Here is a 16,114-nt window from a genome sequence, read left to right on the forward strand (position 1 = left end):
GCCCACTACGTGTGTAAGGCTTTCCACCGCCTGAGACAGAGACCTAGCCCAGTCAGGGGGTTCAGAGGCACCGGGGGGCGCAGCGGGAAGCGGGCCCTGCACCGGGGCCTGACATGCAAGGCAATGCGGCTCAGATTGCCCACGCGGAAAAAGTTCCTTACAGGCGGTACAGGCATGGTACCAGGGTTTGGGGGCACCTGTGGGATCTGACATGCTGAAGTGTGGTTGTACTCTAATATAGAGACCACAAAGGGTTATAGCAGCTATGACCAGGAGGGTTAGGAGAGGGTTAACTGTCCTACCAGTGCCTCAGAAGAACGTCAGGAGATGGCCCAGATCAGCAGCAGCAGAGAAGCAGTGAACAGCAGTGAGCAGCAGAGAGCGCCCACAGAAGCCGAGCGATGTACACAGGAGGTTAGAGTCCCCCACCGTGTCCCAGCTTCCTGTCAGGAGTGAGGAAGCGCGGGAAACCTCAGCAGAAAGCACGGGGAACAAGCTCCGCCCCCTCCAGCGCTTGAAATGTCTCCTGTGAAGGAGAACGTAGCTCCGCCCCCAAAATGACGCGCGCGTAAGCCCCGCCCCCTGCCGGGACCGCTAAGCCCCGCCCCCCGTTCTCGGCGGGAAGGGGGAGAGAGAGAAGAGAAAAATGGAGTCAGCCCCGAATGAGGGGGAGGGGGGGGGAGAAAGATAGCAGCGTGGGGGGGAACGGCGTGGGGGTGCTGAGGATGCTGCTGTGCTGCATTGTCCTGCAGATGAGCGCTCAGAATGAGCGACCACGGGTGCCCCCCTTACCCAGAGGGGTAGATGCTGCAGATAGGGACGGGGTATGGGCTGGAATAGCCATCTCACCGTCCGACGTCTTCACCCTCAGTCCTTTCCAGCAGGGTCGCCCCTTCAGCCACTGGCACCGCAGTGGCAGGAAGCTGGAAGAGGGGCTTGGCGTGCGGGCGACCCCCTAGCTGGCGGGATGTAGGGGAGCCATTGCTGCCCAGATCCTCCTATTGCTTCTGTGGGGGAGGCAGCAGTGCAGATAAGTTGGCACTGGCGCAGCTCAACCCCGGGAGAGCAGAGAGGTCTAATGCGTCTCTGGTATCCCTAGGAAAAAATAAAATAACAAAATTAGAAGAAAAAGTAAAAATAACAAGGAGAAAACAGCCCTGCAGTAGCAGGGAGTGTCTTGCCTCCTTGGACACTAAGCTAAAACTGGTAGCCTCTATCTCCAGGCTGAGGGTATAGCTGATGGAGGAGGGGCTTAACAGTTTTACTTAGTGTCACGCCTCCTAGGGAGCTGAGCTATACCCAAGGTCTGTGTCCCCCAAGGAAAATGGGCGAGAAAGTTTTTTTTTTCCACCATCCAAAAACCATCCAACTTTAACCCTGGGTTCACACCTGAGCGTTTTACAGCGCGTTCCTACACGCTGTAAAACGCTCAACAAGGAGAAACCAATGCTTCCCTATGGGAATGGTTCTCACCTGGGCGTTTTACAGCTCGTACGATCGCGCTGTAAAACGCCCGACGCTCAAAAAAGTTCTTGAGCTTCTTTGGGGCGTTTTGTCGCGCGTTCCCGTACATAGACTTTCGGGAACGCGCGACAATGGGCGTTCGCTTGTCTCTGTATGCGCGATTGTAAACTCCGGTATAATCGCGCATACAGAGCGCTCCATCGCGAACGCTCAGGTGTGAACCCAGCGTAAAGGTATTCTAGTAAGACGTTCTCCCCCATCTATGGGATAGAGAATGATTGTTGTTAGATCCGTAGGTCTAACTGTTTGGACCTCCACCAAGAGAATGGGGGTCCCATGTCCCTTGTTTGAATGAAGTGACGGTAAAGCATATGCACCACTGCTCGGTTCAAAGTCCGAGACTGCCGAAGACGGCAAACGTACGGCACTCAGCTACCTTCAGCAGTCCCATAGAGATGAATACAGTGGCAGTGTGTGTACGTGTCCATTCAAATATGGGAAAACAGGACCGCTTCTTCGTGAACAGTGGGATCCTAGTGGTCAGACCCCGTCAATCCACTAGTAGACAGGGGACAACCTGTTATCCCCTCACCCATGCGAGAATAAACTATAAGATAAATAATTTAGATGGGGGGGGGAGACAACAACTTGTAGCACTTTTCTCCCAAAGGCTGCATCTGAGTCAAGATGCAGTCTGCAATGTCTATATATAAAAAAAAAAAAAAAAAAAAAAAAAAAAAAAAAAAAAAAAAAAAAAAAAAAAAAGGGGTACACCGAGAGCTCCATGTAGCAGCTCTGCATACCTGGGCCAGAGAAGCATCCGCCCAAGAGGCCGCCACAGTTCTGGTGGAATGAGCCCTGAACCCCGAAGGAGGAGTCAGGCTAAGGGAAAAATAAGCCAAGGAGATAGAATCCTTCACCCATCTAGCTATAACACTAGTAGAGACTTTGCGACCTCTAGCTCTACCCAAAAACTGAATGAGGAGATTCTCATCTGTTCTCCAAGATGATGTAGTCTAAGTAAAAAACTAAACACCTTCTGACATCCAGGCAATGGAATCTTTCTTCCAACAGATTGGTTGGATTTGGACAGAAGGAGGGTACAATCACATCCGGAGACCACCTTAGGATGGAATCGGTCTAATAATCACCTCGTCCTCTAAAATGGTAGTATACGAAGGGAAGGAAGAGAAAGCCTGAATTTCTGAAACCCGTCTAGCAGAGGTTATAGCTAAAAGAAAGGCCATTTTGAAAGTAAGCATTTTAATAGAAATCTCAGTTAATGGTTCAAACGGCTTTTGTGATAGGGCCAAAAGGACAGTATTCAAATCCCAGGGGGGAGACAAGGGTCTTAAAAAAGGGTGCATTCTTGATGCTGACGACAAGAATCTTTTAATCCATGGATGATCTGCTAATCTGGAATCAAAGAAATAACTTAAAGCAGCTACCTGGACTTTTAATGTAGATGCTTTAAGATTCCTGTCTAGCCCTGCTTGCAAAAACTCTAGGATCTTTGGTATTTCAGGAGACTTAAAAGGGGTCTGGGCTATGTCCTAAGAAGGCTGAAAAAAAAACATTCCAAACTTCGTTATATTTTCTTGAGGTAACCAGCTTCCTACTCTTCAGCATAGTGGAGACTAAATCCCCTTCTAGACCAAACTTCCCTTTCAAAATCCACACCAAAAGATGGAGAGTTTCCAGGCTGGGATGGACTAGCGGACCCTGGTAAAGAAGATCCTCCTTCAACGGAAGGGTCCACGGAGGCTCTACTGCCATCATTAGCAGACTGGAGTACCAGGACCTCTTTGGCCACATTGGAGCTATCAGGATAACAGAGCCCCCCTCTCTTTCCATTTTCTTTAATACCTGGGGAATAAGGCAAAATGGAGGGAAGGCATACCCTAATTCCTGGCTCCAGTCCTGTGCGAACCCGTCTATTGCTAACGGGCCGTCCAAATGGTTGAGGGGGAAGAACCTCTCTAATTTTCTGTTGGCTCTTGAGGCAAAAAGGTCCACTGTGGGAAGACCGTACCTCTGGACTATTGTTTTAAGGAGACTCGACTTAGGAAGTCTACTATGATGTTTTCCTTCCCCTGCTGACAGAAAAAGCCTTCTCTCCTCTGGTATATAAAAGATCTTCTGGCATAGAAGTAAAAGGGAAGGGACTCTCGTTCCCCCTTGACGGTTTATGTAGGCCACTGCTGTAGAATTGTCGGAATAGAAGACAATATTCCAGTGTTTTACCTCTGGTATAGCCAACTTTAGTGCCATCTCTACTGCCTTTATCTCCTTAAAAATTGGAGGATGCTTTCCTCGTGTTCAAGTCCCATCTCCCCTGCCAGCACCTGTTCTCGGCGTGGGCCCCCCAACCCCAAGGGCTGGCGTCTGTGGTAATTATAGTTAGGTCTAGAAAGGTCCATGGAACCCCTGCGGATAGATTGTCCGGAATTGTCCACCACAACAGGGAGAGTCTTCTCTATAAAGAAAGGTGGAAACTCTGATCCAAGGAATAAGGGGAGCCGTCCCATGATTTTAGGATGTTTGCCTAAAGCTCTCTGGAGTGGACCTGTGCATAAGGTACTGCTGCAATAGCTGATGTCATCTGCCCGAGTGCCGCCATTGCTTCCCTGAAAGCACACTGGTCAGAAAGGAAGACTGACCATACTTGTTCCTCGGAGGCGGAAGAAAACTTCTTTGCAGACGGAAGTCCAGCTGAATTCCTAAGAAAATGCAAACTTGAGAAGGAATCGGGTATGATTTTTTTTCCAGTTTCCATCCTAGATTTTTCAAAGTGGAGCAAAAGGAATTTTATATCTTTTTCTAGTTCCTCTTTTGACTGAGAGACTATTAAATAATCGACCAGATAGGGAACTAGCGTAATTCCAGACAGTCTCACAAAAGCCGCTACTTCTGCTACTACTTTGGTAAAGACTCTGGGAGCCTGAGGAACCCCAAAGGGCAGCGCTCTGTATTGGAGATGCAGCAACTCTCCCTGGACCCAGACTGCTGTTCTTAAAAACTTTTGGGAGGAAGCATGGATTGGAACATGGTAATCTGCATCTTCCAGATCCAAGCTTGCCACCCAGCAATCCTGGAAGAGGAGATCTACAGTTGATTTTATCGTCTCCATACAAAATTATTTGTAGACCAGGGATTTGTTTAATTTTTTTAGATTTAAAATCACTGTAAAATGTTCCATTTGGTTTTTTCACCAAAAATAGGAGGGGAATAAAACCCTTTGCCCCTCTCTGTTTTGGGAACCAGGCAAACTACCCCTTTGTCCAAGAGTGAGAAAACGTTTAACTCCAAAGCATTTCTTCTTTCCGGATTTTGGGACACGCTGTCTGGGCAAAAAAATATGGTGGATGAGAAAGGAATTCCAGCCGGAATCAGTTTTCTATAAACACTAAGGGTCCATTCACACGTCCATAATTTGGGTCCGCATTCGTGGACCCATTCACTTTCAAAATTATTTAGGAGGATAAATCTCACCAATAGTAGTCAAGTTTACCCACTCCTCAGGACCAATACCGGGCTTGTGGGCCTGGAGGGCTCCAGGGGGTCGGCGCGTCCTACATCACCTGGTTCCGTCATGCTGGTGGAAACCCAGATCCTGCACAGCACTGTGTGCACACAAGGCTGGCTGCCTTCTCCTGCTGCCAATTTATTAAACGCACCACGGCTCCTTTTAACCCCTAGGCCTAAAAATACCTAATCCAACGCATGAGGATGCCCACACCTCTTCCGGCCCGGCGCCCGGAAATGACATCAATGACTTGGAAAAGGCCATCCCGGCGTGCATGCGCAGAACGCAAGAGAAGAGTGCACCGCCATATTGGAAGCGGGACGCCGGGCACCCTGCTGCAATGGACCGGGAGCCGCCTGAACACGGCCACAGCGGCTCCCCCAATAAAGCTTGGGAGGAGGCAGGAAGAAGAGCAGGTTCGGGCAGCGGCTCCCAAGGAGACGGACGCCGCCAGGGATAGGTCCCTTTACAGTATAGTAGACCCGGACCTCCCCAGCCTCCCGAAGTGAGAACCAAAGCAACGGTAGTAGCTAGAGCTCCTCACGTACCTCCTAAATATTGATGGCTTATCCTGAGGACAGGCCATTAATTTTAAAGCCTACCCTTTTAAAGTGGTGGCCTTAGAATGACGAGTTATCACCTATATGCAGGATAGGTGATTAATGTCCAAACACTGGTCCTCCTGTCTGACTGAAGCCGTAGTCGAGCTTGCATGCTGCTAGTCCATTCAAACTATAGGATTGCTGGAGATAGCCACATGCCAGACACTTACCACCTATCCTATTAGTTATCATTCGTGGACAATCCATTTAAAAGGGTGACAAAACTTTAGTGATGCATCAAATGTTGTGATCGGTGGGGGTCCGAGTGCTGAGACCCCCACCCACTGCTAGAATGAGGAGAGAGAAATGCTTGCTTAAAGAACGCTCTGTCCTTGCTGCAGGAGACAGAAGTGTTATGGGCCCATAGTATTTTTATGAAATCTGTCTCACTTCATCTTCTCTATGAAAGTGCTTCTCTCCTCATTCTAGTGATCTGTGGGGGACTCCGCACTCAGACCCCCCCCCCCCCCCCCCCCCGACCTTTGCTAAGTCACTATGAAAATCAAAGGTTTTGTCAAAGCCCAGTGATCCTGTAAGCGTCTAGGGCAGTGATGGCTAACTTCCGGCACTCCAGCCGTGGTGATACTACGACTCCCAGCATGCTCTACTCATTTCTGTGGAATTCTGAGAACAACCAAGCAAGTGTGCATCTTGGGAGTTGTAGTTTTACCACAGCTGGAGTGCTGGAGGTTAGCCATCACTGATCTAGGGCACAGTCTCAATCTCCTGCAACTGGGAAACCACCATTTCCAGTATGTCCAATAGCACATGCCTGAACAGGGCACACCAGGAACTGTTGTTCCACAGCAGCAGATGTATTGTGGTTGTGAAGACGGTAGACTTGCGACGAGTATAGAGTCCCTTTAAATGCTCTCCCTTGGGCTCACCTGGCGAGGGTCTGCACTGGCATGTATACAGAGAAGTCCAGTGTCTTCATAACTGTGGTGGTAGGAGGTTGCATTATACATCCAGTGGTGCCTGCATAGAAAAAGACATAAGCTGCATCATCTATCTGCATCATATGCCCTTTCAATATCTTATGCAAGGGTTCACATATACAGTCGTGGCCAAAAGTTTTGACAATTACATAAATATTGGAAAAGTTGCTGCTTAAGTTTATATAATAGCAGTTTGCATATACTCCAGAATGTTCTGAAGAGTGATCAGATGAATTGCATAGTCCTTCTTTGCCATGAAAATTAACTTAATCCCCAAAAAACTTTCCACTGCATTTCATTGCTGTCATTAAAGGACCTGCTGAGATCATTTCAGTAATCGTCTTGTTAAGGCTGCTTTCACACTAGCGTTCGGGTTTCCGTTCGTGAGCTCCGTTTGAAGGAGCTCACGAGCGGACCCGAACGCAGCCGTCCAGCCCTGATGCAGTCTGAATGGAGGCGGATCCGCTCAGACTGCATCAGTCTGGCGGCGTTCAGCCTCCGCTCCGCTCGCCTCCGCACGGACAGGCGGACAGCTGAACGCTGCTTGCAGCGTTCGGGTGTCCGCCTGGCCGTGCGGAGGCGTGCGGATCCGTCCAGACTTACAATGTAAGTCAATGGGGACGGATCCGTTTGAAGATGCCACAATGTGGCTCAATCTTCAAGCGGATCCGTCCCCCATTGACTTTACATTGAAAGTCTGGACGGATCCGTCCCAGGCTATTTTCACACTTAGCTTTTTTTAGCTAATATAATGCAGACGGATCCGTTCTGAACGGAGCCTCCGTCTGCATTATTATGGGCGGATCCGTTCAGAACGGATCCGCCCGAACGCTAGTGTGAAAGTAGCCTTACGCAGGTGAGAATGTTGACGAGCACAAGGCTGGAGATCATTATGTCAGGCTGATTGGGTTAAAATGGCAGACTTGACCTGTTAAAAGGAGGGTGATGCTTGAAATCATTGTTCTTCCATTGTTAACCATGGTGACCTGCAAAGAAACGCGTGCAGCCATCATTGCGTTGCATAAAAATGGCTTCACAGGCAAGGATATTGTGGCTACTAAGATTGCACCTCAATCAACAATTTATAGGATCATCAAGAACTTCAAGGAAAGAGGTTCAATTCTTGTTAAGAAGGCTTCAGGGCGTCCAAGAAAGTCCAGCAAGCGCCAGGATCGTCTCCTAAAGAGGATTCAGCTGCGGGATCGGAGTGCCACCAGTGCAGAGCTTGCTCAGGAATGGCAGCAGACAGGTGTAAGCGCATCTGCACGCACAGTGAGGCGAAGACTTTTGGAAGATGGCCTGGTGTCAAGAAGGGCAGCAAAGAAGCCACTTCTCTCCAAAAAAAACATCAGGGGCAGATTGATCTTCTGCAGAAAATATGGTGAATGGACTGCTGAGGACTGGGGCAAAGTCATATTCTCCGATGAAGCCTCTTTCCGATTGGGGCATCAGGAGAAAGGCTTGTCCGGAGAAGAAAAGGTGAGCGCTACCATCAGTCCTGTGTCATGCCAACAGTAAAGCATCCTGAGACCATTCATGTGTGGGGTTGCTTCTCATCCAAGGGAGTGGGCTCACTCACAATTTTGCCCAAAAACACAGCCATGAATAAAGAATGGAACCAAAACACCCTCCAACAGCAACTTCTTCCAACAATCCAACAACAGTTTGGTGAAGAACAATGCATTATGGAGCACCGTGCCATAAGGCAAAAGTTATAACTAAGTGGCTCGGGGACCAAAACGTTGACATTTTGGGTCCATGGCCTGGAAACTCCCCAGATCTTAATCCCATTGAGAACTTGTGGTCAATCCTCAAGAGGCGGGTGGACAAACAAAAACCCACTAATTCTGACAAACTCCAAGAAGTGATTATGAAAGAATGGGTTGTATCAGTCAGGAATTGGCCCAGAAGGTGATTGAGAGCATGCGCAGTGGAATTGCAGAGGTCCTGAAAAAGAAGGGCCAACACTGCAAATACTGACTCTCTGCATAAATGTGTCGATAAAAGCCTTTGAAACGTATGAAGTGCGTGTAATTATATTTCACTACATCACAGAAACAACTGAAACAAAGATCTAAAAGCAGTTTAGCAGCAAACTTTGTGAAAACTAATATTTGTGTCATTCTCAAAACTTTTGGCCACGACTGTACATCAGATCAGGATCTGTTCTCTAGTTGAAATGGCTGCCCCTAGTATATGGCAGGTCTACTGGTATGATGGATGAAAAGATGTTTGGGCCTCACCTGTTGAGCACATTAAGGTATAGTCTGGTGAACATGCCTTTCCCCGGTCCCCCAGCAGAGAAGGAGCCTCCGCCACCCATCATCATGTTCAGTACAGCGAAGGGGATGAAATCATCTTCCTGTCGGAGGACACAGGATGGGATTAGTGATGCCATCTCAGACACTTTACATCACCGATACATAATGAAAGGAGGAAAATTACCAGAAAAGAGCAACTCTCCAGACCGATCATGATGTGCGAGAGCTCAGGGATGGGGGTGGGCCCCAGGCTGACATCAGACATGTCCTTCTCGACCTGTGAAGCAGATGAAGACGATCAGACCCAGATTATAACATTTCACTAATAAAAAAAGAAAATAAAAAAAAGAAAAATCACTATTATTTGCACTGAGTTCTCTGCAATTGCTGCACACATGGTCCAAAAAAAAGCGTTAGGTCTCCATTAGGCTCCATTTACACGTCCGCAACGTGTTTTCCGGATCCACAAAACACAGACAGCGGCAATGTGTTCTCCGCATTTTGTGGACTGCACATTGCCAACACTATAGAATATAGGACATGTTCTATTTTTTTTCAAGAACGGAATTGCGGACCCAGAAGTGCGGGTCCGCAATTCCGTGTCCGGGCAGCCCCATAGGAATGAATAGGTCCGCAATTCCGTTCTGCAAAATGCGGAAAGAAATTGCGGACGTGTGAATGGACCCTAAAGCATGCTATCTCGCCATGGAGCAGCATGCAACTACATTACACTCAACCCGTCAGAGCATATTCACACACGTCTGCCTCATTTATCTGAATGGGACTTGCATAAATCCACTTAGGCCTCGTTCACACTTCAGTGTTTGGTCAGTGATTTCCATCAGTGATTTGTGAGCCAAAACCAGGTGCAGCTCTAAACATAGAACAGGAGCAGATCTTTCCCTTCTACCTAATGTCTATGGAGGCTCCACTTCTGGTTTTGGCTCACAAATCACTGATGGAAATCACTGACCAAACACTGAAGTGTGAACTAGGCCTTACTCTCCACCAAAGAAAAAAAAACATTTAGATGAAGGAGTCCTTTTTGGATTCAGAAATTTCAGCAACAGATCTGCTTGTGTAAATTAACCCTTAGAAGGGCTGTATGAGATTAGAAAAACGGGTCATATAAAGAGAGTCTGTCACTAGGAGATTCAGTTAGACCAGGTACAATGCCTTGTAGGGTTAGCAGGATAAAGGGTGCACAAGACCGTTGGGCCAGCCTTCAGTGCACTTTACGTCTAATTTGCATATTAATAAATCAAGGGATCATTACATTCAGCTGAGCTAGCCCTACAAGGCCTTGTGCGACTCAAAACAAAAAGCAAGGACTGGCGTGGCACCTGTTCCGGAAAATACATGCTTTTTATTCTAGTTTATCCAATCCCTTTGACTTTAGACTCCATTCACACGGCTGCAAATGGGTCCGCATCCATTCCGCAATTTTGCAGAACGGGTGCAGACCCATTCATTCTCTATGGGGACGGAATGGATGCGGACAACACACAGTGTGCTGTCTGCATTTGCGGAGCGCGGCCCGATCTTTGGGTCCGCAGCTCCGCAAAAGATAGAACATGTCCTAATCTTGTCCGCAGCTGCGGACAAGAAAAGGCATTTCTATAGGGGGTGCCGGCCGGGTGTGTTGCGGATCCGCATTTGGCGGGTCCGCAACACACCACGGACGTGTGAATGGAGCCCTAAAGGGGATGTCCAGGATTAGAAAAACAAAGTCTCCTTTCTTCCTAAATTACACATGTCCATAGGTTGTATCTGGTATTGCTGCTCAGCACCACTGAAGTGCATAGGACTGAAAGGCAATACCACAAACATCCTGTGAACGAGTGTGGTCCTGCTTTCGGAAGAAAGGAGGTATGTTTACTTTAAAAAGGTACGATCTGATCAGATCAACCTCTTTTACTAAGAAAATTGACCTGGCGATCGTCAGATATGATCTGAAGAAGTTTCAGTCTGCCATTAGGAATGAGCGAACCCGAACTTGGTTTTCGGGTGGGTTAGGGAACGGAATTCTTAGACGGAATGCAAAACAGAAGCCTTTAAGAGGCATTCCGTTTTGATCCGTCATAACAGAAGTCTATGGCCGAGCATAACAGATCCATCTGGTTTCTGTTATGTAGGACTTTGTTTTGCGTCTTGCATAACGGAAACCAGACGGATCCATTATGCTTGGAATTATTATGATGGATAAAAACAGAATGCCTCTTAAAGGCTTCCATTTTGCATTCCGTCTACGAATTCCGTTATATTCTGTTTTCCTAACCCACCGAAAAACCGAACCGAAGTTCGGGTTCGCTCATCCCTACCTGCTACACATTCGCCAAATAGCAGCCACTACAGGTGAAACTCAGTATTACATGTCCAACATTGGGCGCCATGTAATTCATGAGAACTGAGCCAGCCACAGTAGGAGCCACTTTGTCAGCAGCTCCATGCTCCACCATAATAAGACATACGGACAGGTGTTGCCTTCATGGAACCTATAATGGCTGAATAGCTGCTCCTCCATAGACATAATTTCACCCCATAACTCAATGTTACCTTAACTATCCCTCCTGTGTACTGAGCAATGGACCTGTCGATGCTCCTCGGCTTCCCCGACTCCCACACGGGCTTCACATCCTGCAGGTACTTCTTAGAGCACTCCAGCAGCTGGTCGTGTTCAATCCCCACACCCGCCAGGACCATCCTGTCCGGGGTGTAGTAGTTGTGCATATAAGAGTGTAGTGTATTCTTATCAATCTTATCAATGTTCTCCATGGGGCAGAATCTGGGGAGGCCCACTGTGTTACCCCGGAAAGCGGCCTGAAGACAAATAAAAATAAAAATAATAAGTCAGTCATTCTTCAACTCTTAAAAGGTTGTCCAAAATAAGGAAAAAAATAAATAATGTATATTCCAGAAACAGCGCCACATCTGTCTGCAGTCTGTGTCTGGTATTGCAGCTCATCTGCATTCAGTTGAATCTGGCTGAGCTGCAATACCATAATCGGCCCACGGAGGCACTGGTTCTGGCAAAAAAAAAGCTATTTTTCCAATCCTGGACAAGCCCTTTAGGCCGCATTCAAATCTCCATTTTGGAGATCCGCCTGCCTGATCTGGCACACATGCTGGCAACGGTTTTTGTCCGGCCAAAACCCAGCATTTATGCCGGAAGTTGGCCTGATCACAGCCGGACCTCATTACAGCAAATGGGGGTCCGGTGGTGAAGTAGAGGATGTGCCGAAACGGCCTGTCGGATCTCCCAGAAGAAGATGCGAGTGTGGCTTTAATAGACATCCCTCACCAGTATAGTGTGAATGTCTCAAATAAAGCTCAGGATCTCCTTTCCATTAGGTCCTGTAAATACCCAGAATGAATTGCTGCAAAAGAGGAAGCAGCAACGTAGTATGTGGTATATATCGTCAGTACCACTTACTGCATGGATCATCTCCGTCAGCAACGGCTCCGGATCTGGCCTCATGTTCAGGTCCTCCAATTCAAAGCGGACAGCCATACGGGTCATCTCCAGCTCTTCATCTGCAACAGAGGAACTCTTGTCAGCAGTGTCACATGCTATCGGTTACCCCACTACAACCCCAAGTGTTGCGGCGAGGCGTCCACTTTGATCTGGTCACTTTCCTATAGCATCTTATGAACTCCTAACGACCCATCTGGGAGAGAGAATATTTGATATCTATATCCAGTACTTTACACTGCAGGGGCAATAATGACCTCCGATCGAGCCGGTCATGAGTCGATTAGTGCATTGGCTTTAGGGTATATTCATACGACGGCCATGTGACTAGCCTCAGACTTGGTCACATTGGTTACTGTGAATGAGGCCTTACACTGGCCGATGCATCACTACGATCATTCATCCCTCATACAGCCTGCATATTGTCGGCCATTTACAATATAATGACTTTTCCAGCTGCATAAAAAGACCCGACTGGCCGACAAACTACCCCATCCTTCACTAATGTCCTTGTCAGTGAAAGGGTTAAAGAGCGGCGAATTTTAGACATAACTATTACCAGAATCATTCTCTTTATAAAACTGATCGGAGCGCCACCCATGCCCTGCTCCAAAGTATACAAGAATATTGGAGGGGTCATGAAAACGTTTGCAATCATTTTGTTGCTGCTGCGCAAGATCTTAGTTGAAGTGTATACAGCTCCAATGCAGACCCATGTGTCTCCATGACTACAGATTACAAGAGAGACTCTGTGCAACCGCACATATTACATAGGTACAATTTCTGCATTGAGGACTGGCATCGGGTGTGTATTAGTGGTTGCACCCCTGTCCTGGATCAACCTCTGGGGCAGTATAATATTACATTATAGGGCACTTACAGGGTTTTTCTGGGATAGTTAGAACCTTAGGCCATCAATATCAGACAAGTGGGGTTCCGACACCCGGCATTCTCGCCAACTGCAACGGAGCAGCCAATGTGCGGTGGATGAAATTGGTTGCTGCAACACTAGTCCCATTCACTGTAATGGGAGCTGCAGTAACCGGCTGTGTCCACTACATAATGGCGGTGTAATACTGGTACCAGAGTTACTGCTAAACAGTTGAATGGCGCGATTGTGGGTTGCATAGCGCTTGGGTTGAGTGCTTTGTTGCTTAGATCAGTCGATATACCTGTACAGTCTCCTTAAAAGAGGCAGTGAAGCATGTCCCAGCTTCCTCCTGTTCACCTGAATGGGACGAGCTGCTATACCCTGTACTGTCCTTACTATGCAGGAAGACAGTCCTATGCCCACAACGCCCTTCAAACGGCTGATCGACATGCCGAGAGTTGGACCCCCACACAGATTTGATAACAATGGCGTATCCTGGGGATGGGATATATCACTAATAAACTCACAGAAAACCCTTTTAAGAGGTGCATTTCCCTAACATCCTTGTACATGGACTTACAATCTGGCCAATTATCGGGGATCAGCGTTTATAGAAATGCGCAGTCCTGATAACTGGCCTGTGTAAAAGGTGCCGGCGACCACCCAATGAACAAGCAAACGCTCATTCAGTGGATGATGGTGTCTTTCAGGCTGACACCACAAAACAGTGAGGGACAATTATCAAGACAGGTGTTCCCCTATGCCACTCTTGGTCCCCTGTACGCTGGGGCGACAGATTCCTGCCATGTACTTCAGCTATAACGTCCGCAGTTTCTGGTGCAAGTTATAGTAAAGCTGCTGGGCCATGCAAAGCCCCGTCCCTTCAGAAAAGTGTCAAGAAGCTTGAAGAGTCTCAAATTATGGAGCACACATTACCTGACCTGTGCCATAATTTGCAACGTATTCACGCCAGTGTAAACAGGTTAATAGATGTCTGTCACCGTTTCTGTGGAGCAGACCGGCCTGAGTCAACAGGGATCTGCTGCCCAAAAACAAAGACTGCACGGGGACCAGCAATAGCTGTAGAGAAGAGAAGATCGCTGCATGTCAATGTCTTCTCCGCTGACAACCAGGTAATTATCGGGAACATTCTGTTTGCTTCTGATAATTGCCTGAAACACCGGTCTGTGTTAACGGATTATAAAGGGAGGGTGACAATAGGTGAGAACACCTTACAAAAAAGAATAAGCAGAGCTTTGAAAGGCGCAATGAACTGTAAACAGAAGAAACATTTTTACCTGACAACCGGGGCTGCAGAACCACTTCTGACAACAGGCTGACCACATTGTCCAGGCCTTTAGCATCTGCAGACACGGCATACATTGTGGTGTCCCTGGAACAAGGAGATAATATACACGTCATTTTCCTGCACAAGCACCACTTCTGATCCCCCCCCCCACTTTAAGAGCTAAAGCCTGTATTACACCGCCCGATTTTCGGGCCTGATAATCGCTAACAAGTGTTCACATGAATTCTCGTAGCGATCATCTTGTAATGTAATACTGCCGCCGATTGCCCGATGAATGAGCTCGATCATCAGGCAATCCAAATCTTTTGACATGATAAAAAATTATTGTTTGCAGGCGGCAGATCGTGCTGTCTAATAATGACCTGCCGCTGGCAAATCACTATACAGCATGGGGACGAGTGAAGGCTGCGGAGGAGCTCAGTGCATGTAATAGCAGCGGTCTACACCACTAGCTAGCAGGCGATTGCCGCGAGGGAAGGCTTCCCTCCCCACAATAGTCTGCCACATCAGGCTTTCTAATACAAGCTGCAATATCAGATTAAAGGGCTTCTGTCACCCCCAAAACACAATATTTTTTGGGGGGGGCTTGTTAAAATCCTTATTTAATGACTATTCCCTATATAGGGCTCTTACCTTTGTCTGTTGGTTCATTTCCTTAAAAATCGATCTTTTAAAATATGCAAATCACTTCACTACCAGCAAGTAGGGTGTCTACTTGCTGGTAGCCGCTGCAAAAAACCGCCCCCTCCTCCTGTTGATTGACAGGGCCAGCGATCGCTCTCCTCCTCCGGCTGGCCCTGTCAGCATTTCACCGAAAGAGAAGTCGTCATCGGCACAGGCGCACTGAGGGAGTGCTGAGGAGGCGAGCCTCCTTCTCTCAGAGCACCTGCGCCAAATAAAGACAGGCGCGGGATTTGAAATGCTGACAGGGACAGCCGGAGGAGGCGAGAGATCGCTGGCCCTGTCAATCAACAGGAGGAGGGGGCGTTTTTTTGCAGCGGCTACCAGCAAGTAGACACCCTACTTGCTGGTAGTGAAGTGATTAGCATATTTTAAAAGATCAATTTTTAAGGAAACGAACCAACAGACAAAAGGTAAGAGCCCTATATAGGGAATAGTCATTAAATAAGGATTTTAACAAGCCCAAGGACAAAGCTGGGAACTGCAGCTCTGTCCTAGTCACTTGACTAAATACACCACAGAGGAGACCCTAGCCTTACCTGGAGGTCTGACAATCACAGATCCCGCCGTGTTTTTCTAGCGTCAAGAGAATCTCATCCTTACTGCCATACCGTGCTGTGGACTACAGGGGGAACACAGACAGCGTGTCACACAGCGCACATTTACAAGAAACCCTTGTGCATACCAACTACATGTGCACTCAAATATGAGACCTGACAGTAAAAGTTCTACTTACAGAGAAGGCGAGCTTCTCCAGAAAGTGAGAGATGCCGCTGAGGTATTTGGTTTCATGTCTGGAGCCCGAATTGATGAGGACTGTAAAAAAAATATATGTATACTGGTTACCTACAAGTGAAGCCTTCCCACTCTTGTCACCTACATGTCCGGCTTAAAGCAACATTTTATACATTACACAGAATAAATCTACATAAAAAAGTGGAATTATTTTTTATATACATCACATGTATTATACTCCAGAGCTGCATTCAT

The 16,114-nt window shown here is 47.6% G+C and overlaps 1 protein-coding gene across 1 annotated transcript in view; it reads right to left on the bottom strand.

Annotated features, from left to right (window-relative positions):
• The window catches only part of PMPCA (peptidase, mitochondrial processing subunit alpha), a 28,558-nt gene that overhangs the window by 8,229 nt on the left and 4,215 nt on the right, over positions 1–16,114 (bottom strand). The window contains 8 exon segments of the mRNA XM_044305633.1: positions 6,480–6,570; positions 8,774–8,892; positions 8,976–9,068; positions 11,348–11,611; positions 12,225–12,325; positions 14,433–14,527; positions 15,664–15,746; positions 15,861–15,940. Coding sequence (XP_044161568.1) covers positions 6,480–6,570; positions 8,774–8,892; positions 8,976–9,068; positions 11,348–11,611; positions 12,225–12,325; positions 14,433–14,527; positions 15,664–15,746; positions 15,861–15,940 — 926 coding nt within the window.

This window comes from Bufo gargarizans, chromosome 9 (assembly GCF_014858855.1).
Source record: "Bufo gargarizans isolate SCDJY-AF-19 chromosome 9, ASM1485885v1, whole genome shotgun sequence".
Taxonomy (NCBI): Eukaryota; Metazoa; Chordata; class Amphibia; order Anura; family Bufonidae; genus Bufo; species Bufo gargarizans.